Source organism: Channa argus, chromosome 13 (assembly GCF_033026475.1).
Source record: "Channa argus isolate prfri chromosome 13, Channa argus male v1.0, whole genome shotgun sequence".
NCBI classification, from domain to species: domain Eukaryota; kingdom Metazoa; phylum Chordata; class Actinopteri; order Anabantiformes; family Channidae; genus Channa; species Channa argus.
This window is the reverse complement of record NC_090209.1, coordinates 3883724-3907937: the sequence shown is the minus strand read 5'-3', so window position 1 is coordinate 3907937 and position 24214 is coordinate 3883724. Positions and strand designations below refer to the sequence as shown.

The following is a 24214-nucleotide window of genomic DNA, read 5'->3' as shown; positions in this document are numbered from 1 at the left end:
AAACTGTTCTGTAGTAAGATAAATCCAAATTTGAAATAGTTTAAACCATGGATCCCGTGTCCTGCGGACTAAAGAGGAGAGGGACCATCCAGCTTGTTATCAGCGGACAGTTCAAAAGCCTGCATCTCTGATGGTATGGGGGGGCATTAGTCCCTATGGTGTGGGCAGCTTACACATCTGGAAAGACGCTGTCAATGCTGAAAACTACATAGAGGTTTTAGAGCAACATATGCTCCATCCAGACAACGTCTCTTTCAGGGAAGACATTGTATATTTCAGAAAGATGGTGCTGAACCACATACTGCATCCATCACAACAGCATGGCTTCGCAGAAGAAGAGTCCGTGTGCTGAACTGGCCTACCTGCAGTCCAGACCTTCACTAATAGAAAACATTTGGTGCATCATAAACCAAAAAATCCAGCAACAAAAGCCCAGAACTCTGCATTAGACAAGAACGGCACAACATTCCTCACCTAAAACTCAAGCAACTAATGATGTATTGTGCGTGAACAAGCTGGCCCTAAGAGTCGATTCTTTGTAGCGAACAAGAACTGCCAACTCACGTTAGGGAGAGCCCAACTTTCCAGTGGGTCCTGCTCAGCTCTGCAGAGAATGCAGGCAGACAGGGGCAGGACTTTATTTTTATGGGTACACCATGCGGCCAATCACACGTAAAGACAGACTAGGATCATACATTATGTGAAAGAAGAAAGGGGGACATGTCATAATCCTAAAACTTTGGCCTTTATTTACTCGATTTGTTTGCTTTGGTTCTGAGATCAGTTGTTAATTTAAAAGTTTGATTAAAATGTTAAAGTTTTTTTTGTAATAAACACAAATGTAAAAATAAGGTACAGAGGGAGGCCTACTCATGTCCAGTGGTCCAAAAATTATCCACACCAGATATTGTGGTATGAGAGAAACTGAACATTTATTGATTTCCACGTTCCAAATGATTGGATAACAAAGTAAATGTTTCTCAAAAAAAATTGCACAGAACAAGCAAACACAAAGGTTATGTGATGTCATTGATGACGCCATCGGGACACATACATATGCTTCTTAATCTACCTCACCTTTAAGGACACAGCGACTTCAGAAAAAACAAAACAGACCAAACGCAGTGAAAACTCCTGTTGGCTCATACATAAGGCTTTTTTGTTTACACCGAATGACAAATTGCTTACCAACACACAAATCATTCATAGTTGCTAAATTACGCTAAAATATAAGGCTCCAAGTGATAGTAAATTAAGAGCCATTTGGGAGCTGTAAGAGCTTTTTTTGCTTTTAAGGGAGCTGAGCCAAAAGAGCCAAATCTCTAAAAAGAGCCAGAACTCCCATCACTAGTCTCCTCAGTTCCCAGATATTTACAGACAGTTGTTAAAAGAATAGGGGATGCAACAAGAAAAATAATTGAAAAAATGAGATTTCCAAATCATTGCATTGTTTTTATTTACATTTTATCGTGCATGGTTTTCTTAAATATGTTCAAACATAAGATGACTTAAATAAAAACGTCTGCATAGACCCTTTCAGACATTTTCCACACTTTCTCTGGGGTGGGTGTATGTATGAACGCAAACATCTGTTGGATCTGACATTAGTCGGATCTTACGCAGCCAGCTCCCTGGTGCAAAGTCTGGATTATGTCCAGCAGAGCTCATTTGTGAATAGAGGAGATGATACCCCGGAGGATTCACGGTGAGTGAGTGGGCGTGTTGATAACGCGATTTCCTTCGACCGCAGCGAAACCGGGCAAATACAAACACCCCAAGGTGAAGCACTCATTCATTCATACGAACACAACAACAATGTCGAACTGGAAGGACAAAGACATTCGTGACTTCTGTCGGTAACAAATACAAAGAACAGCGCCAAACCACTTCCGCAGCTTTGTTTTTGCGTCATGTCCCGCCCCCTGCTCGAAGCGCCCAATCACCGCCCTTGTCCAGTCACCCGGGGTATTTCTTCACAAGTGAGAACGCATCTCACTCGTATGGAAACCTGTTATCTCCCGATGTTGGTTACATGCCTGAAAGGCAAATTTCAGGCAATGTCGGGACTTGATCCTACCGATATTCTGTAGAGTAAATGTTTGAAAGGGGGTTATGTTTGTGATACCTAGCCAACATATTCTCTCTCTCTCACTCTCTTGTCCCACTTGGGCTGAACCCACCCTATGCGAATGAGTTCTGACTATTATGATCCTTTTATTCATTTAGCCTTGTTTATATTTTAGTGATCGATACATACCGTGGTCAGGACATCAATTTCACCTCTGACATCTACCTACTCGGCCGTCACGTGCGCTGGCTGTGTCTGCGGCTCTACCAGAAAGCCCCGGAAGAGGCTCGTGCAGCGTGGACGTGGGGCGCAGGTGAGCTCGAACGACCTCTTTTACCTGTAAACAAAGAAAGAAAAAACAAATTAGCATGGAAACGACGCATGGGCTACAGTTTCGCGGACACTCGCTCCCAGTGGGAAAAACTGGTGATATAACTTCAAGACGCATTTCATGACTTGACAGTGTTCATATTTAATAGGTAACGAGATGTGTCCCCTTTGTTTTTTTTTTGTTTTTTTTAACTGTACGGACAACTGTAGTTACGTGCGTTTCAAAGTTTGTCAGTGCTGCTGCTCTGTGGTGGTATTTCGTGGCCCACTCCCACAGTAAATATGTACGAACGAATGGCCGTTTCCATCTTATGGCTGTATAGTTTCAGTGTTCACGTGCAGGGCTTCAGCTCTCACATCAGTGTTTTAAATCCGGCAACATTCCCGAGCCACACCTTTCTCTTCGTCTGTCAGCTTCCTATCATTGTGAGCTCTTGCTCTTATTTTAAGGGGGCTACTTGTTATTGTCTCAATCCAGATATGAACATCTGTTAGGGCCCGATAAGTTCAGGAAATGACATGTGTTACTTTTCTTCCCTCTCTCTCTATGTCTCTCACTCTCCCTCTCTCTACTGTGTGTGTGTGTGTGTGTGTCCCTTCGCAGTATCAGGCAGGCTGGAGATCAGTGTTCGATCCTGATCCACGCAGTGTTTGCCAGGCGGACTGCGAACAGCTTGACACATGTAGCAAGGTAGGTCAATCCAATCTACTGCGTCTGAGAGAAATCAGGTCAGTTTACCTTTAAATGCTGGTTGCTTCTGTCTCATCATGCAACCACAGTATTTCGAGTGAAATGTGTCTGTTGCTCGGAATTTCCTCACAAGAGTCCGATGATGTGAAGTGCGTTTTATACGCGTTTGCCACAGATGAGAATTGGGAAGTGGTTAAAATTTTCTCTAATGTTGTGCCAATCACGTAACTCTAGTTTTAACTTTATACTTTTTACTCTGCTACATTTCAGAGGGAAGATATTATTCTTTTAACTTTGCTATAATTTTCTGGCACCTGTAAAATAGCATAAAATATATTTAATTACAATGTATTGTTAAATGCTGAGATAAGACTTTTAATTCCTCTATGAACATTTATGTAATGTAGAAATTACTGCATCCATAATTTATTAATATCCAGTAATATACATTATTCTAAGTCATAACTTAGTCTGGATAATGAGTAGTTTTTATTTTCTTGGTACCATGAGCATATTTTGCTCATAATACTTTTTTTGTCTGAGTACCTATTCCACGACTTCTGCCCTTCACTTCATGACTCGAGCTATATTTGGCACTGTGACAAAGGATGCTATAAACCATGTGACATTAGTATGTGCGTTTTCTTTCTTCCACTGCTACTGTACAACTTTTAAGCTGGATAACAGCACAAAATATGGCGCAGAGTATAAATATAGCAACCTCCTTGAAAGATAGATAAAAGTTACAGGATAATCATCGTAGTTATTTTTAGTTTGACAGATTGCCTTGTCTTCACAGGTCTCATCATACTCACTAAATGCTTTTTCAATGATATACTGGCTCACTTTTCAGCCTTTAACCTTGATACAAAGATGGCAGGAGCCATATTTTCTGCCTCTTCCACGCTGCTGTGAATTAATATGGTAGAACAGAGTCTAAAACAGTAATGCAAACAGGAAGGATTTCATTTTTTTTTTTTTCAAGGATGTTTGTTCAAAATGTGTAGTCAATGTCACTTTTTAAGTGAATATCTATATTCAGTGTTAAGATATTCACTGGTGGAAGGTGGAAATTTACAGCAGATGAAATACAATTTCCTTCAGGTTTGTTTTTGTGGTCTGTGACTGTTATTATTAAAGTCCACATCTTAGGTGTAGGGCAGAAGCTGCAGACACACCTAAGAATTAGATGAAATGATGATCAGCTATTTTTAGTTTTGACAGGTCTCTTCTTATTTGCTGAAAGCTTTTTTTTTTTTTTTTATTGCTATACCAGCTCTAATTTTAGCCTATTATGATACACTTACCTCAGTGTACTGTTAGATTTCAGCAGTATAATTTGTTTGTTTGCTCTGGCACTCTCTACACCAGCATAACGAATGGGGCAAACCTGAAGTGTTACATGCCTCTGAATGCTCGTTAGGAGTACCATTCATCTCAAAGCTAGATTATGGTCACCTGAGCTCGACCTTTCCTGTTGAATCCATTTTATTAGGCTGTTATCAATATGGTTCTGTGGAGGTTTTTAAGACACACACCTCCAAAGTTGTTTGTCTATGGGTTTATTGCAGACCGGCAGAGTGTTTGGAGCCATATGCATCAGAGTGAAAAGCAGTTATTGAAACAGAAAGCGGGGAAATATTTATGTTTGTCTGTTTACATTTGTTTAAAAACTGTTTCCGCACTGTTTTCTTCTTCAGTGAATATCTACAAGCCGTTCAGTGGTGTAAAATGTGATGGTGAAATGTTAAAATTTACAGCAGCTTAACAGCAGCTTTACAGCAGCTTGACATAAATATTTCCCTCAAGTTCACACATGCACAAGACTCGTCTTGTGTGCACATGCTGCAGTGTTTTATAATATGTAATTATTCATCTCAGTTGGTGGGCAGATGCTACAGAATTTAGCAGCCCACAAGAGTTATTCTGAAGTTAAAGTTGCTATAAACAGCAATGCAAAGGTGTTTTCTTGCAGGAAACGTCAACTGCAACACTTACAGTAATGCTTCAGAATTTATTCGAGTGATTCATCCGAGTCCTAAAACTAAATAAAGGGAACTTTATTAAACAAATAAGGATGCATACATTTTATTTATTATTGTGGAAAATCATTTAATCTTCAGTCTTTTAGTGCCTGGTATCTTCCACTTTTCAGGAATAACGTCAAATGCTTCAGCACTGTTTATAAGCACTGCCCATAAGCTTGTAGGGATCTTAGCTCATACCTCTTACAGAATAGCTTCAACTCAGTGATGTTGGTTGGTTTCCATGCAACCAACTGTTTCAAGTCTTTACATAGCATTTCTTTAGGTTTAAGGTCAGGACTTTCATTTTATAAACTCTTTTATAAACAGTACATTTCTTCTTTTTCAACCATTTTTAACACAACTTGTTCATTCTCTTGATGCCGATCATCAGTTCACAGATGGATATCTTGACATTTTTCTCTATTTGCTTGTATAGTTTGGAATTCATAGCTCCATCAATGATGACAAACCATCCTGGTCCAGGATCTGGACTGTCATCTGTTTTACAGATGAGATAAAGTCTTTGGTCTCGTCACCAAATATCATACCAAAATGCCGCCAGTAAAACCAAAAACCTTACTTTGGTCTCATCCATCCACAGGACATATTCAGCAGCCTTCTGGTTTATGGCTTTGAACAGACTTTAGATGGGCAGCAATGTTGTTTTTAGAGAGTAAAGTTGTCAAAGTTCCTCTTGACAACTTTGCCTTAAACACTGTAATCAACTCAAGAGTTCTCCTGATGGTGGACTCATGAAAAATGATGTTAGCCTATTCCTAGATGTTATCCCGGGGTCTTTTGTGACTCTTGGACTATTTTATGCCTTGTTCTTGGTGTGATCTTGGGAGGGTAACAATGATTTGTACAAGATCAGCCTGAGAGTTGATTAGCAGAGCTCTAGAAATATTCTTGTAACCCTTTCCAGTGTGGTGAACATCAACAACTCTTCTTCCAAGGTCTAACAGAAATCTACTTTAAGTTTTCTTTTGTTTTAAAGTGTTGTTATTTGACTGACTATGTGCAGCTGTGGTTGTGTTAAAGTCCTCTATAAATAAAGTTGAGTTGAGTTGTTCAAGTCATGACAAACCTGTGTTGTCAAGGTCAGAATTTGATAGTGAAGACTCGGATTACGTAATTACATAAGGCATGGCCTCCTAGACTCACACTTCACCATCAATCTTATTGATTCAATCAACTCACCCTAATTTTACATTCAAATGATTTGATCAACCTACAGTCTCACGTACATTACTTTTGGCACACAAATCAGTGCTGATGTATCATAATGGATTAACCATCTTTAAGCACAATAAGTGAATAAAATCATCGCCACTTTTACCAACCGTGATTGTTTACCCTTGTTTTTTTATTGATTACCATAATCGATATGGCTTAAAATACATTGTTAAAATGTAGATCATCTGCTTTGTACTTTTACCTGGTTGAAGAATTTGAACTTGAACCTTTGCTTGCGTATTGAGTTGTGTACGTCTTCCCACTCTGTGCACACAGTAACGCACAGTGTAACACATTTTGCTGCTTATGGGGCTGTGTAGCAACAGACTGCTCGGAGTGGCCAGGCAAAACATATTTTTGCAGATAAAATTCAAAAGCTTTCCCGAGCTTTTAAATGACAGTGGTATCTGTGTAAATATTTTCAAGCAGCTGGTGATTTTGTAACTCAACAGTTATTTCAGTCAAAAATGGTGTTTAAAAAAAAAAACAACGACAAATCTTTAGCCACATGTTTCTGTTTCTGTTAATCTGTGTACTAAAACTAAAGACTAAAACTAAAGACCAAACCTTTGATGCAGAGGCGTGTGTTGGAATGACACATCAGCTATGTGCAGGCTGTTAAAGTGTGAAGCAGTCATATAAAAAGAAAAGACACAGAAAGCCATAGAAGTCACGCTGAGGAAGTTGGTAATGACTCAGCAAACCAGGTGACCCGAAAAGATCAAATTAAAACATCTGCACTATAAGTAGAGAGCAGGAGGAAGTGACTCCTCATTACACAGTTGGTAGCAGTCGTTGAAGAGTGGGCCACCTCAATAAATGGAAACAACAAGGAGCAACAAGGACTTTGATCAAATACAGTAAACCTATCCCCACAGCAGAGTAATTTCAGATAGGAAGTGCTAATACCATGCTGTAACCGTTCCTTTTACAGTTAACCAGGAAACAAAGTGACTGAAGGAACCAGTCTCAATCTTCACTATGGCGAGCCAGGACCCCGTTAATCCTTCACACGCTACATTTGACCTCTTTGTCCAAGCCCAGAGTTGTAAGGATGTGAAACACCTCTTTGGTGAACTCTGCAGGCAACTTGACATCAATGCTAAGGATTATAAGAGCTTCTACTCCAAGTTAAAGGAACGGCTGAACTACTGGAAGGCCAAAGCCTTGTGGACTAAGCTGGACAAAAGGGCATCTCATGCAGATTACCAGCAAGGAAAAGTCTGCAGCCAAAATAAGGTACTGGCTACTACTGATTCTGTCTATGGATACAGACACAATGCCTTGTCGATTGATCAACCAACCTTTGATCAAACTGCATCAGCCAGTCAGCCACATTTTTAGCACGAAAATGATGGAGATTACCTGTTAAATACAAGCTTTCAGAGGATTTTTGTGAGGCTACAGTGGGTGGACCTCAAACCCTGTACAGGGTGTCTGGGGGATTCTTCCCTATTAGAAAATGTACATTTTTAAATTAAATGCATCAACTAGGCTGAACACAAATTCAACACTAAATGTGTCAATTTAATCTGAGTCTATTTAATCTTTGTACTGAAGATGCTCAAAATGTTTGCAGTGGAACTACAGACACTGTAAATGTTCAGTAGAGTGATGCATCTCACCTCTTTTACTCACAGAGATGTTTTTGGCCACTGAATTAATAGTATTTCCGTGGTAATTCAGTGGCTAAAAACATATCTGAGTAAAATAGGTGAGATGTAGGTTAGTGAGAGTTAATCAGACCTGTTTGTAATTTCTAACAGGAACAACAAAGATTATTGCCAGCTAAAATGGAAAGCCGCTGATTGTAGCTGAATGAGTGTTAGAACCATGTTCAGAACTTACTTGCAGGCTGTGACTGATGTCTGTAATGCGGTGCAGGTTCATCATCCATCTTTGGAGATATGTGAGGTTGAAGTGAAAAAATATTTTAATAGTTAATTTTAAAATTATAAGGTACTTTTTGAGACTATTATGGTACAAATTAGACTATGTCACACTCTAGATAGTAAATGTAAAACTCTGATCTGTCTCATGGCTCTATTTTCAGCCTTGCAGAATGAAACCAACATTTTGTTTTACTGTTTTTCCTCATGTGTGCTCCTAGTGTCTTGTGTTGGGTGCTGGGCCATGTGGGCTGAGGACGGCCATTGAACTGTCCCTGCTGGGGGCTCAGGTGGTTGTGTTGGAAAAGAGAGAGTTTTTCTCTAGGAACAATGTTCTACATCTGTGGCCCTACACTATCCAGGACCTCCGTGGGCTTGGAGCCAAGAAGTTCTATGGCAAATTCTGCACCGGATCTCTGGATCACATCAGTGAGTGACAGCCATTTCTGGTGCTGTTTTGAAAAGTTCCTATTAGTGCTAAAATAATGAATTGATTATTGAAAATTAGTTAAGCAAAGTCAACATTTTTTATATAACTTTAATTTTATCAATGTAATATAAAAATAGTCTATTTCTTTATTTGATGTATATATTTCATAAGATTTAACCCTATGTGGTCTCTGTGTGTTGTTCATACATAATGTACTACATCTATAACCTTTTATTAAAGAGTTATTTATTACTATGGATTTAAATATCAACTATTATAAATTCACCTATAAGCACATATTTTAGCATTACTTTTCGTAGTACACTTTCACACCGGATGGATGCCCACAGAATGATTATTTGATACCGTGAATATCTTCAATCAATCAATCGTCAGGTTAATCTATAGTTACTACTCTATTGCCCATTAACTTTCTGTTTTTAGGACTCAATCAATCAATCTTTATTTATGTAGCGCTTTAAAAACAACCAGGAATATCTAAGCAAGCAATTACCAAAACATAAATGCATAAAAACAAGTAAGATAAAAACAATCATAAAATTATGAAAACAATATTATTTAGATAATTTAAAAAATTAAAAGTTTAATTTTAAAACAAAAAGATTAAATTATTTAAAAACATACAAAATATGTCCTTACTACTAGGAATCAAAAGTCAGCTTGAACAAGTGGATCTACAGAGTTCCACAGGTATGGAGCAAGACAGCAAATGCACAATCTCCCCACCTTTTACAGCTGTATCTTGGAACTTCTAAAAGAAGCTGACCATATGTCTGAAATACTCATATTTGCGAAGCACTATTAATTCACCTAAGTAAAGCAGGGGTAGACCATTAAGAGCTTTGAAAACAAACAACAACAGTTAAAAATCTATTCTAAAATGTACTGGAAGCCAATGGAGTGAGTAAAGAACTGAATGTGTTCACACTTGGGGTGTTGGTTAAAAGTCGAGCAGCAACATTCTGAACCAGTTGGAGGTGAATTGCCTTTTACAACAGATTATCAAATCTTAGGTCACAGTCAAAAATGACCTCTAGATTCTTTCCTGACGTTCTAAGATAAGTGGCTGGACTACCAAGATCGAGGTTTAAGACATTTTACTTAACAGACAAGCCAAACATGATACAATCTGTCCTTCTCTCATTCAAGTTAAGGAAGTTTTAACACAGCCAGAGCTTTACATCATCCAAACCGTTAAACTGCAGTGCATTATCCACATTTGGCTTAACTAACAAATAGATGTGCAAATCATCTGCATAACAGTGGAAGGAGAGATTTTGCTTGTGGATGATTGACCCCAGTGGGAGCATATACAGTGAAAAAAAGGACCAGGCCGAGAACGGAACCCTGTGGAACCCCACACGAGAGAGAGACACAGGAAGAAGATGTGTCCCCTACAATTACAGAAAACTTCCTGTTGGCTAAATAGGACTGGTTCCTCCTAAGAATAGTGCCCTGGATACCTACACACTGAGCAAAGCATGATCCACAGTATCAAAGGCAGCTGTAAGATCCAGAATTACCAACACAGCAGGATTCCCTGTATCAACAGATATAAGAATATGATTATGAAGCCTTAACAAAGCTGACTCCGTAATATGTCGAGATCTTAAGTCAGATTGGAATTTCTCAACAACGTTATTATTCTCCGGAATAGACTGTAATTGGTTTAAAAACAACCTTTTCTAGAAAAGGAAGGGAAGATGAGACACAGGTCTAAAATTAGATATAACTGAGTTATTAAGGTGAGGCTTTTAAAGAAGTGGCATTACCACTGCATGCTTAAAACATCTGGTACAACTCCTAAGCCAAGACAGTGGTTAATAAAAGTAAGAAGACAAGGCCCAAGAATATTAAAAACATCTTTTAAAACTTTTCAATAAAATGATTAAGAAACTTATCCCAGGTAGCTCTTGGTACATCTTTTGCACATCTGAAACGCATTTAACCCTAAATATACACTGTTTGTGTTTTCAGGCATCCGTCAGCTGCAGCTGATTTTACTGAAAGTGTCACTTCTCCTCGGGGTGGAGGTACATACTGGAGTGGAATTCCAGTGCTTGATTGAGCCCTCAGGAGATCACGGTATTTACCTTTTCCAACCAGAAATCACCCTCCTCACTAGTTGTGGGCGACTGTGGTGCAGGAAGGTAGAGCGGTTGTCCAATCTCACAGTTGTTGGTTCAATCCCCACCTCCTCCAGTCACATGTCGAAGTGTCCTTGAGCAAGACACTGAACCCCAACTTAGTTGCTCCCGGTGAGTGTTGGCCAGCTGCACAGCAGCTCCCCCATCGGTGTATGAGTGTGTGTGTGTGATTGTGAGTGTGAATGGGTGAATAAGAAGCAGTGTAAAGCGCTTTGAGTGCCAATATATGGAAAAGCACTATATAAGTGCAGACCACTTAGTTCCACTCAGCATATCATTGTGATTGCTAGTTGTTTTTATAAACCAACAGTATGAAAAAATCGAATATAATCTGCATAATATCTGCAAATATAATAGGCCCCTGTCACAAATGGTAAATATTTGATATTCTTCGGACAGATTGGATGGCCAAGGTGAATCCTGGCTCTCATCCTGTTGCAAACTTCCAATTTGATGTCCTTATCTCTGCTGGAGGAGGCAGGTTTGTCCCTGATGGTGAGACAAACATCCATACGTGCTTGAATTACATCTGAGCCCACTGTTGCCAGCACAAACAGCAAAAAAAAAAATTATACATTTGTAGTGTAATCTTTAGTGTCTTACTTAGTAAGTAAGCTTTCATCAGGCCAGTTTTCTCTTTTTCTTCTTTCAAATCCAGGTTTTAAGCATAAAGAGCTGAGGGGCAAGCTCGCTATTGGTATTACTGCTAACTTCATTAATAGAAACACTGCTGCGGAGGCCCAGGTAGCAGAAATCAGTGGTGTGGCCCGCATCTACAACCAGAAGTTTTTCCAGGACCTGCTCACTGAAACAGGTAGGAGTCCATATAACATTTACATTACATTTCATCTTTGAGCTTTTATCATGTTCAGCTCAAAGAGGACATCTTGATCAGCAGCGAAGCATCTGTCTGCTCTATTCAGTATACGGTATAAAGGCCTAAGTGAACCAAAGAAACCGGTTGTTTCAGATTCACTGGTTTTATAGCATAGCTTGTAGGCTGTGAACCACAGCATATCTAATAGGAATGTTTGGTATTGTTTGTGTTATTGTTCTGTTGCTGTGCGTGAACATAACCCTCAAGGCAGGAAATTAATGTTCACAGTATCAGGCCGGGTTCAGTGTGAAGTATGAAAGGAGCAGCAGTGATGTTATGCTGTGTTTCAGTTCTTAGATAATTTCTTGTGAGAGCCATAACTGATAAAATCTGCTCTTTTCTCTCTGACCTAATCTGCACATACACACACACACACACACACACACACACACACACACACTCATTCTAACAAATTGTCAGGGTTCATGAGTCACCTATGTAACTCTGCTCACACCCATTTCAATAACTTTTTCTTTCTCTCCTCAATTTACTGCCTCATTCTAAAACCAGTAAAACCAGTTGAAACGGATAAGCAAGTAATTTAATATTGGAAATTGAAAAATACTGTACTAAAAGAAACTAAAAAAATTTAGTGTGAGTCTTCCTGATTCTCCTACACTTCTTCTCTATTTTTCCATTCCAGGTATTGATTTGGAGAATATTGTCTACTACAAAGACGACACCCACTACTTTGTCATGACTGCCAAGAAGAAGAGCTTGCTGAAGAAGGGGGTCATTAAACAGGTCAGAACAACAAATCCATTGACAAGATGGTGGGATTCTTATTGGCATTCAATGCATCTTTGTCCAGTAAAGAAAAAGAAACAAAACTGTCAGTTGTTCCAGTGGGAGGGGCTAAAGTGTCAGTCATCTTTTCTTCCTCTGCAGCCCAGCAGATAAGCTAATACTGTGACCAAGTATGAGACAAGCCACTTATTGTCAGAGAAGGCACCGTGACTCATCACATATAGGACTTCTCACTGTGTCTTTACAGGACTACAGCGATGCAGTGGAGCTGCTGGCTCCTGCCAATGTGGATCATGAGGCTTTGTGCCACTATGCCCAAGATGCCGCCTCTTTCTCAACAGGCGGCAAACTGCCTGACCTGCAGTTTGCAAAGAACCATGCCGGCCAGCTAGACGTGGCCATGTTTGACTTCACTTCCATGCACCGTGCCGAGAATGCCTCTATTGTCAGGGAGAGGAGAGGCAAGAAATTGTTGATGGGTCTTGTTGGAGATTGCCTGGTGGAGGTAGGGGACAATGCTTTTCCACTAGGTCCACATTTTTAGCCATTCTAGTGCCTTGGTTCCAGGGACAGCAGTGTTGTCTAAGTGGTTGGTGGGTCCTCCCCTTTGGTCAAAGCTGACGTGTCTCAACATGTTCTTTGTTCTTCTCAAGATCAACTGTAATAACTTTTGTTCTGGCCTGTTATTTTTGACTTGCCACATTTATTGTTGGGTGCAAATATTATTCAGTACAACACCTTAGTTAATAACCAAATACTTGCACAAAGAGTGCTATTCCCATCAGATCAGCAGGGCTTTGTTTAGTGCAAGGTGGAAAACTTTAGCATGCTGACATTCCTAAACTAAGATGGTGAACACGGAAAATATTATACCCTCTGTTAAACCCAAATGGTAGCATGTTAATATTTTTATTGTGATCAAGTTAGTGTTTTGATGCTAATAACTCAAATAACTGCTTACCCTGCATTCGGCCTCAGATAGCTGGTGGTGTGGCTGTAGTCTCTTTTATTTATTTATTTTTTCCATATGTTTTACTAAGTGACATGTGGCTACTTAGTGTGATAGTTACTTACTCTGTGATTTGTCTGCTCCGTATACATTTTATTGTAACATTATCTTTAAGTGCTGCAGTCAGTTAATATTCTGTCCACTTGCCTCTGGAGCCATTCTGGCCTCTAGGTACAGGTATTGCCCGTGGGTTTCTTGGTGCTTTTGACGCAGCGTGGATGGTAAGGAGCTGGGGTATGGGAGTTCCGCATCTCAAGGTCTTGGCCGAGCGGTGAGCAATTTTCTTAAAACTACTGAGCAGCACACAATACAGACAATGACATTTCCCATTTTCCTGATGCGTAATAAAACTAGAAACCATAAGAAAGATGCAGCTGCTTCCTGTTTCTTTACGACTGCTTTGTTTTTCATTACCTGAACTAACCTTTCGATAATGCCAGAGTGCAGCTTTCAATTTCAATTCAACTTTTAGCATTTCTGTAGTATTTAGACAGTACCTTGATGGGACTACATGAAGTATTAAAATATAATGTCAGAAATAATCAGTATCCCCATGAATCTCCTCATCAGGAACACCTCCCATCCTGAAGTAATTAATTTGATGTATAATTGTTTTGAATTTCAGCATGGCTTCTTGATGTGACCAGAATAAACTTATGAGGCATCTGGTGTCATGTCATTCACCAAATAAAAGATGCAAATCTTTTCAAGCTTTGACTTTATTGTGAAGATATTAACATTATTTGAATTTGCTTAGCATACAAACCTCCGTCTTATTTTAACCACACGTGTATTATCACACTCTTTATTACTGTCTGTATTTTTCAAGATTTTTTTTTACTCTTTACTTTTTGTTTTTCTCTCACATATATAGAGAAAGTATTTATCAGCTCCTTTCTCAGACCACACCAGAAAACACAAGCAAAAACTATGCTGCCTTCAGCATTGACCCCAAAACACGGTACCAGAGAGTCAACCTCTCATCCATCCACTCCAACCAGGTCAGGACCGTTATCCTTTATTTACCCAACCGGGATTTGAGTCAGATTTACCTTAATCACAGCAAAGGGAATTCAAATTGGCAAATTACGGCTAGAGACCCAGTGTCTTAAAAGTATGACAATGTTCACAAAATAAAAGTAGGCTGGTAAAGAAATCTATATTAGTTAAAGCTTCACTTTAAACTGCTACATAGCTTCCTCATTTTGGAGAAGGTAAAGCTAGTTATCAGTTCTAGGCCTAAGCAGTGTTTTTCACACCAAGTACGTCAAACTGGGCCTTTGATGGATTTTTAATAAATAACCTATTCATGCTGTGTGACTTGGAATTCCTGCCGTGTTAATGAACTCTGTGACCTGTTAAAATTCATGATGTAATAAGTCCAGTCTATTCAGTTGTCTTCATATATGAACTAGTATTTCTTTTTCTTACTTAGGTGCTACACCTGTATGATGTTGATAAATCGCATTTATCAAGCAAGAAACAGAGGGACAAGTTGATTCACATGCGTCACGGTCAGCTGGTCTTAATTGTGCAGTTTGATGTGTGTATTGGCTGTTCAGTTATTCTTTGACTTTATAGTAGGTTAAACTGTTGGTAGAACAGAAAGTTAACACTTTGAGCACAACGTTGACACATCATAAAACAGATTTACTATTGCAGAATGATATTTCTTTGTGACTGTTGGTACAAGTACACGTTTTTAGAGAAGTGTCTGAGGAATCGTCTGTGTTTGTCCCCTCAGATTCAGTCAGTGGTTCTGAAGAATTGTTGAAATGGTGCCAGAAGCATACTGCAGGCTATGAGAATGTAAATGTAAAAGATTTTACACAGTCCTGGAAGTCTGGGCTGGCTCTGTGTGCTTTAATCCACCACTTCAGACCTCATCTCATGTGAGTCATTTGTTTGTTTTTCAACCAAAAACCAAGCAAAGTACTGTGGTGTGCTGTGTATTTATGTAGTGGTTCAATGGTGGTTGATCTAGTTCTTGGAATTAATTTTGCATCAGGTAATTACATTTTAGTTATTTTGCTTGACTAAATCTATTGCTGAACCAAATAGTAACAAAAATGAAACTGATAACATTTGTTGTTTTAAAAAAAAGAAACTATCTTCATTACTATGAGTGACCCTGCTTTCTGATTCCTCTACAGTGATATGACCTCTCTGGATGAGTCCGTAGCTATTCACAACAATCAACTAGCCTTCAGCATCCTGGAGAAGGAGCTGGGAATCCCACCTGTCATGTCTCCCAGCTCTCTGGCGCACAGTGGACAGATAGACAAGTTATCTATGGTCCTCTACCTCGCCCAGGTCCAAGATGCCTTCTCTGTGCCAACAAAAGGTAAAGGTAGGCGTATGTGTTTTTAGCTTGATTATTAGAAAGTCAACCAAGGTGAAGTTTAAATGCCACAAAAGCACCTACAATAAATCCAGGGTTAATGTTTTCATTAAATGTGTCATTTAGATGCCATTTGTGTTTTATAACTGTAGATAGCTGTAGCTATAGCAATAGGACCATCAATCTTACGTAACTCTTCTGCTTAGACACTGCTTGGCATTAGCACCACCATAAAGGGGTCAGATGTCCTCCCACTGAAATGTGTTAGGTGTGGAGAAATGATTAAATCGGTGCTGTCGCTTTAAGAACATGTTACCCAGAATGCATCAGGCTTAAGTGACTGGTGCTGTCCTCCGAGCCAGTCTCTACTGGTTGTGGTGCTCTCCTGCACTAAGCCAGCCCAGCAGCAGACAGAGCAAACAGTTTCAGTGTCGAACTGGCTTATCACGGGCTGATGGGACAAGCCTGTCTTTAAGGAGATTTATCCCCCCACTAAAGGCGGCTTTTCTGCCAGTTTTTTGTAGCAGAGGTAATCTTACACTAACATGAGGAGTTGAAGCCAGCATTTGAAGGCACTGAATGAGCTGAAATGGGTGTGATATACGCGCTCTATGTCTGCGATGCTCTGCTGCTCTGCTCTGGATCTTCTGAATGATGTGCAGGTAGGAGAGAGCTGTCATTCTCCAGTAACCGTAACTGAATGATGACGGACTAGCTGGTGGTCAGAGCTGGAGTTTTTAGATGGATTGAGAAGTTACTGTGTGACACCACAGAAAATACATGTGAGGGTGATTATTCATATCCCTGACAGGAGCATCTGACATATAAGGACATTGAAAAAAGGCACAATCAGAATATTTCAAGCAGCTGTTCGGAAAGCTGCAAGTAGGCCAACGATTACGTCTTAATTTCTCCTGTCAGATAGACAGAATTTGGTGTGTGCGTGTGTGTGTGTGTGTGTGTGTGTGCGTGTGTGTGTGTGTATCTCTGACATCTATCTTTCTCTTTTATTGTCCACTGCTAACAGAACCTGTGAGCTCCTTGCCATCTTCCCAGCCTCTGACTTTCTCACGGACACAGTCAGCTGTCTTTTTCCTGAGCAAGCTAAAGCATAACTCTCTGCAAAGACGCAAGGTACACCCACCATACCTGGAGTTCACTGTTTACACAGCACATACAAATGTTTGATAAAGGTATTTTTCAAACACACTGGCTTGTTGGCTGTTGCTCATAACTGGGCTTTCAGTCTGTGCTCTTCTGGTGCCTGTCAGTCACACACCGATTTTGCTATTTTTCGGTTTCGAAAAACTATAATTTTTTTATTCTCTTTAAAGGAAAAGTTGGCATCTGAGAGACGTGCAAGGATGGGAGATGAGGACAGTGTGAGTTGTGTTCAAATTGAGTTCAATGGTGGAACTTTGTTATTTCTTCTAAACTTCACTTGCCAAATGTTGCTCTGTTGATTAGGATTCAAATCTTCTGACCTTTTCCACAGACGGCGCCGCCTCCTGTGTCTCCTGTGCGCATTGCGACGCCTGATCCTGCTCCTGTTCTTGAACCAGAGCCTGAACCTTGTTCTGGCGCATCAATGACGAACAGTGAAGAATGCTACTTCTGTGCCCAGAGGGTCTACGTGCTGGAGCGCATTAGTGCTGAGGGCAAATTCTTTCATCGGAGCTGCTTCACCTGCCATCGCTGCGGCATCACACTCAGACTGGGAGGATACACATTCGATCACACTACAGGTGAATACTATCTGTGTACCCCATACCATAGTGGGTGAATGATCATATTTTCATACTTTTCAGTGACTAATGGGACACCAACATCTAATCTGATTTTTGTGTTCAAAGTATATAACTGTGGACTTTTGTAGAAGCCTCCTTTGCTAATCTCGCAGCTCTTGTCTAATGCACTTGGTGCTGTATTGTTGCATTTCCAGTTTCAACAACTATCATACCTCTAATATAATTCAATCTACTGTAGCAATACCTATATAACATTTTGCAATAAGTGAAGTACTTTATTATTTATTTATTTGTGTAATAAATAATTTGCATCAACACCCAATATAAAGGGGAGGGTTCCATTTTGACTGAAAAGGGAATTAATCATTTAGGCAAACAGCTGTTTTTTTGTTTTTCCTTTAGCACATCCACAACAACGTTCACTTGTCTCTGACTTGTTTAATTCTTTCATCTTTTGTGCCTCCTCAGGGAGATTCTACTGTGAACTACACTCTGAAGAGCTGGAGCTGGAAAATGGGGCTGAAACATCTTGTAAGGTGGGTCACTGAGCAGAACAGACGGAAAACGTTCTGTTGCTTGCTGCTGATGAGTCTATGTGTGCATAATGCTTGTTTTACCTAATCTTCTGTTGCATGATATATCCTCCCGCTTTGCCCATTGTCACTTATGCAACACTAATGAGCATTAGTTTCCAAACATACACTCTATTGACCAATTCATATCAACAGAAACTTGTGCTTTTTGTGCTTTTTTTTTTTCTCTGCTCTTTATCTATAAAGGATCCCAAAAGACTTTACAAAGGAACAAATGAAGAGAATGGGCTTTCCAGTGATGATTATACGCCACCTCGATCGGATGAGGAGTATGAGCACACTTTGGACTGTAGTTCCTCACATAAACAGGATGGACGGGACCCAGATATTTTTGAATACAAAGAAGAGTCCCAGGATCCACATGCTTTAAAATTTCCTACAGATCCTCCTAAAATTGATGTTGTTGCACCAACTGAGGAGAAGACAGAGGAGGTTCCTCCAGCCATGCCCTTCCCAGTCCCAAAGCCCCGCTTCTCTCGGCAGACCACACCCAGCTCTGAGCCCTCTCCTCCAATAGCAAAACCTCGTTCTGTCCACCTTTATAATCCCTCAACTCCGGAAAAAGATCCACTTACAAATGAGATGTCCAAGGCAGCAGCAGACTCCCGTCCTAAGCAATCATTGAGGAAGCTTCAACTGACAGACGAGGAGAAAAGCCAGCTGGTGAATCTTCAGAGCTTCAGCGTAGACTCAGACTCAGAAACCCCTGGCGGATCCTCGTCCTGCTCCTCTTCTTCTGCAACAGCAGGAGCTCCGAGTCCTCCTAAACCAGAAGGCTTAGATGTGCAAGAGGAGGAGGGCTACTGGAGTGGGAGCACTACTAGTCACTACCGGGATAAGAAGCATCGTCGCTGCTTTAGGAAAAAAGAGATGCCAAGTGGACAGACTAGAGTCAGATCCAAGTTTTCCCCCTGGAATCTCTCTTCTCCAAGGATCAGCAGGGACACTCGTCTCAGCGTCCATGTTACTCATCCAGGGAGAGTGGGTAAGTGGAGGACGTATATTCGCTTTGATCTTTGGTGAAGTATAATTGGTTTCAGGATGTTTTTGAGTCCACCAGGGCTATAGTGACACAACATATTTTGTTATGTTTTGCCACAGAAACTACATTCAGACATGTTCACAGTGCCTCAGAAGAGGGTGCCGATGGAGATGACGATGACGATGACGACGATGATGATGATGATGACAACGATGAAATGTTTGATCAAGATGATATGGACCTATATGATGAGAAAGTAAGGAAGGGGAATTGAGCTACTGTTTTGATTTTATATGATGGCGAGCTGCTAGATTGTCGGTACATTTACAATAATGGCACATTCGTTCCAGTTTCAGACGGTGCCATCAGACCCTGCTGAGGCTGAGAAGTTAGAGTTGATGAAGATGAGAACACTGGAGCGACGAGCCAAGAGGAGTGAATTACAGCGACTACGCAATGCACAGGTCTGTCTTTCTGACGGTTACAATGCTCATTTGTTGTTCGCAGCCTCTCCAACTTCACGTGATTTTAGTCCCGGCTGATTTTTGGGGACATATGTGGTTACCACGGTAACAACAAATTCGGTTTCTACACCACAGCAGTCTGGGGGTGGCAAATACTGTGCATCTGAGGATCAACTAGTGCATCTGTTTACACCATAAAAAAACAAACTAAAATAGTTTTAATAACTGTTCTGCTTTCTTTTGAGAATGCACACATGGTAAAGTGCAGACCACTGCAGGTCTCCAGATCAATCTCAAAATGAAACACATCACACTCCTCTTCTCCAGTTTATTATTATTACGTTTTATTTACTTTCAAACTTTTAGGTCTGATGGCTAAAAACATTTGGTGCTTTCCAGCTCAGCTCCTCAGTGGGGAGCAGCAGCCCAGCTCTGATACAGCTGTGGAAGAATAAGTAGACATTTAGGCTGTTGTCAATGATACAGACAGTAATGCTGGATTAGGTCATACACTGATTTGCATTCTGTTAATCCCCTGTGTCTAAAGGAAATTGAAAAACATTACAGAAACCGGTGATCTCTGTCGCTGTGAATAAAAAATACTTTTCAGAGATGTCTCAGTGTAGATGCATAGTTAGTTACTATTGCAGGACAAATCCTAGTCATAAATACTATAAAAAGCATTATAGTTTTATGCTCTTATGATAGAATCTACTAGTGTCTTTCTAACTTTTTTTGGTTTTGTGGGTAACAGTCTATTCAGAGGAGACTCGAGGAGATTGAGGTGACCTTTAAAGATTTGGAGGATAAAGGTGTAGAGCTGGAACAGACTCTGCGCGGTGAAGCAGGTAAGAACCCGATGTTAACAGCAGACCAGTTTTTTGTTGTTTTGGTGTTTTTTTTTTTAATCAATAAAGCAGTTTTAAAATTATTTTTACATGAGTTTTATGATCCAGTGTTAACTGAAACCAATGTTATCTTCTAGCAGATAACAGCTGCTGTGGATTTACCGGCTCCTTGGTAAATTCTTTTGCAAATAATTGCCAGGTGTTAATAATTAATACCAACCAAAAAACCTACAGTGGAAATAGAAATACTGTACTCAAGATACTGAGTTAGATGTACAGTGACTTTAGTAGACTTAGCCCTTAACCGCCTGCTTAACTTAATGAGTTTTAAATTGGATGCGCTAAATTAATAAAATTACAATTCTTAATTACTTTTCTTTGTTTTTTTGCCAATCAATCAGTCGTCCACGGACCACAGGGTCAGTGGTCGATCTCTGGTGCCAGCTGTATGTTGAAGTGTTTTTGGGCAAGACCCTGAACCCCCAACAGACCATTCCCCTTCCGGTCCGAGCCCGGTAGAAATTGGGAAGACCTCCATCAGGAAGGGCATCTGGCGTAAAAACTGTCCCAAATCAATATGCGGACAATGATCCACTGTGGTGACCCTGAACTCACGAGATAAGCCGAAAGGACAAAAAATAAATTAAAAAATCGAAACTTAAATAAACCTAAAAGTCTTGTTTATGCTCAAGTCCAACAATTCACATTGCATGTTGAGAAAAGAATGAAGACATGAACTCTCTATAGAGTTAAGGAACAGATTAGAGCACAGCATCAGGCTTAAGGGTCTAACGTTGTGAGTGTCCTCATTGGAAGAGCGTGGCCTGTGAAATGGAACAATATTTGAACCAGGACTAATTTGCTTTAGGGCCTGAGTAACTTGGTGAGAAGAACCTTGGTCAAGTGGGTGACCAAGCCCCTAATGGTCACTTTAACAGAGCTGACGAATTTCTCTGCATAGATACTTATGGAAGCGACATAGAGACTTGTTTGGAGCTTTCCATAAAGCATCTTAAAGATTCTGACAGCACCATGACAAAGATTCTCTGGTTTGACAAGATAAAATTTCCGTTCTTTGCAACAGTTTCTCTGCTGACTACTAGGCGCTGCTCATTGCCTGCTCATACTATCTCTATGGTGAAGCATAAGCTATGGGGTGTATCTCAGCAGATAGAACAGTCTGGTCAAATAGGAAAGAAGGATGAATGCAGCCAAATACGGAGGTTGTTATAGGAAAACTAGCCAAACACCAGACTTTAAACGCCATAGAACATAATATCTGTTTCCATAACTTTATACCAATCATTTAAATGTTTTTAAAGTATTTTTAAACTTTATACAAATATAACATAGCACACAGACTTGTCACTCTGTATTTCTTCACTTGCAGGCGGTGGTGGTTCTCCTGATATGATCGAGCAATGGATCCAACTTGTCCATGAGAAAAATGCATTGGTTTCTGAGGAGTCTGACCTCATGGTGGCGTAAGTGTGCACTTTATTAAATGCTTGGTAGTAAATTTTAACAGTGATACTCAGTAAAAGCCTGTATAGTCACAGTGGCAGTAGAAAGGGGCTTTTGTGCAAACTAAAAGTGACGCGGCACCAATAAAAGCAGACTTCAACACTGAGCTGTTTGTTCTCACCATGGTAGCAACAGTCGTCTCCATTATAGTCAATCAGAGTCAGAGTCAATTTGTCATATGGCTTTTATAGCAGGATGCAATGTTAACATCACTGGGCTAATGTTTGTTTTTCTCTCTCTCTCTCAGGTCTCGACAGCTGGAACTGGAGGACAAGCAGAGCATGTTGGAGATGGAACTCAGGAAATACATGGAGATGAAAGGTGCTCACATTTAAACTTCTTAAGCAGCCCTGCTAATTGTATTCATTTTAAGAGTCCACCCTATTTGGTTTAACATTTTAAAGGGCAAGTTTAAATTTAAAACGGAAAAACAAATCTGCAGGAAAATGGAGGAAATCCTCAAGACTGCAGGAACAATGAAAGTGACCACCAGTGGTTTCAATGCACATAGGGGAAAATCGTTGTTGTTTCGATACAGACTTATTGATATAGTTTGTGATTAGTTTTTTTAAGGGGTTTTGCATCCATGGTGGAATTATGTTTCTGTTTAGTGGGTTATTTTCCTAACAAGATTAGTCTTAAAATGATTTATATATATATTGGAAAAGCCAATGCATATATGTTTATTCATACCAGGTCTCTTACAGGATGACATTTAGACTTAATAGATGAATCATCCCCTTTGATATGTTGTCAGATTGTTTTCACATTGCCACCAATTTATTATTGCTTTATATATATTGACAATAGCCACTTAAAATGTGCATATCTGTTTGTCTGCCAGACAAGACACCGGAGCAAGAGGCAGAAGAAGAGCGGGTCCTTCAACAGATGATCGAGGTGGTGGACATGAGGGACTCTCTGGTGTCCTTTCTGGAGGAAAAAAGGCTAAAAGAGATAAGCGAGGAGCAAGAGGCCTTTTCCATCATGGAGGCCAAACGCCACTCAAAGTCAGGAGCTCAGGTTCACTGGGCTTCTTAAAGCTTTATCGCACAATCGGCATGAACCCATGTGTATTGCACATGTGTACTGTGAGACTTGCAGCTTTTAGACTCGGAACATAAAATGTAACTTTTGCAAAGCCAAAGATGACACAGCATTGCTGTGGGGGGTAACCCAGAACAAGCGGCCCCTCTGTGATTAGGATGAGTTCTGGTTTGTAGGCCAGAAGGTGAATTTAATGAATTTGCCCACTAGAGGGAGACATAAGACTCGCGTTCTAAAGCTGTGCGTTAACGCCTCCTGCGACTCTCCAGCAAAGCCATGACTGCTGTGATGGTGGAGTCCCTGCAACAGACTGTGTATGAAAAAGAAGTGTTAGTGTCAGCTGTCACTCATCACCCAGGCCGGAAACTGGCCTGGTTTTGTGTCAGTGACATGTGACTCGAGTGCAAACCCCCAGGTAAGCTGCAGCAGCTGGCTTTGGAGCCACTGAGACTTATTTGGAAGGCTGCTGTGGAAACACATGAGAAATAATGTTTATGAAAATAGTTGGATGTTCATGTTGAATTTACTTGTGTCATCATGAAAAAAGTGCTATTGTACAAAAACACATGCCATTCAGTGCATATTCTAAATCTATGTTTGGTATTTGTATACTGAAATGAAAACTTAGAGAGGTTTAAAAATAACACCTAGTTAAAATTACAAGTATTACAGTAAAATGTCACTGTTCATGATTTAGTTTTGTTTGTTTTTTTTAATCCAGTTTTTATTTAAGAAATTTGTAGCACATCCCTCCCTGATAGTGTGATGCGTAGTTAATCTCAGGGGTTGATAGTCCAGTTCTCTAGGAACACGGTTAGGGTTTCCGCTCATGGCCTTGATGGTCACGGCTGCTTTTTAAGTGTGGGTGTATTATATGAGCACGGGATTCTGGGGGTGAATTACAAAGCGACTAAAATGGCCTGGTTCATCTTCAGTATTTACAGCATTAATTGTCATTTGCAGGTGTTCCTGTTAATGTGCTAGTGTTCTAGTCAACGACAAGACACAGATGATTTTGTGGCTCATTAAAAGAGCCTCATAGTCATTGTTCTGCTGCCATGTTGTGCCACCTGGAACCACCACTTCACAGTATATCAAATAAAGATCATGCACTTTGATGTTTTACTTTTCCCTTTTCTGATGATTCATTGGGGCGTCGCTAATCTACGCCTGTCGACCTCAGGTGTTTTTCATG

General features: G+C 40.2%; 1 protein-coding gene across 4 annotated transcripts; it reads left to right on the top strand.

Annotated features, from left to right (window-relative positions):
• Positions 1–2239: 2239 nt before the first annotated feature.
• mical1 (microtubule associated monooxygenase, calponin and LIM domain containing 1) lies at positions 2240–24137 on the top strand. 4 transcript variants are annotated; one of them, XM_067527091.1, is made up of 25 exons: positions 2240–2381; positions 3003–3089; positions 7287–7591; positions 8463–8670; positions 10670–10777; positions 11239–11334; positions 11498–11653; positions 12360–12460; positions 12711–12968; positions 13628–13743; positions 14347–14473; positions 14908–14986; positions 15217–15364; positions 15626–15816; positions 16841–16947; positions 17148–17195; positions 17309–17558; positions 18030–18097; positions 18341–19139; positions 19256–19392; positions 19487–19600; positions 20355–20448; positions 21839–21932; positions 22220–22293; positions 22817–24137. In XM_067527091.1, the coding sequence occupies exons 3-25, from the start codon at positions 7334–7336 to the stop codon at positions 23011–23013; spliced, it is 3828 nt and encodes a 1275-aa protein (XP_067383192.1). In that variant the 5' UTR covers positions 2240–2381; positions 3003–3089; positions 7287–7333; the 3' UTR covers positions 23014–24137. The 4 variants fall into 4 exon arrangements, with proteins under 4 accessions (XP_067383192.1, XP_067383188.1, XP_067383190.1 ...); XM_067527087.1 differs by having other exon boundaries at positions 15626–15822; XM_067527089.1 differs by lacking the exon at positions 2240–2381 and adding an exon at positions 2393–2547 and having other exon boundaries at positions 15626–15822.
• The last annotated feature ends 77 nt before the right edge of the window (positions 24138–24214 follow it).

Bases quoted from the DNA above. Each gene is read 5' to 3' on its own strand.
- mical1 (XM_067527087.1), top strand. From the start codon at position 7,334: ATGGCGAGCCAGGACCCCGTTAATCCTTCACACGCTACATTTGACCTC. The intron at 11,335-11,497 runs GTGAGACAAACA...TTTCAAATCCAG, and splicing joins AGGCAGGTTTGTCCCTGATG to GTTTTAAGCATAAAGAGCTG. The intron at 12,461-12,710 runs GTCAGAACAACA...GTGTCTTTACAG, and splicing joins AGAAGGGGGTCATTAAACAG to GACTACAGCGATGCAGTGGA.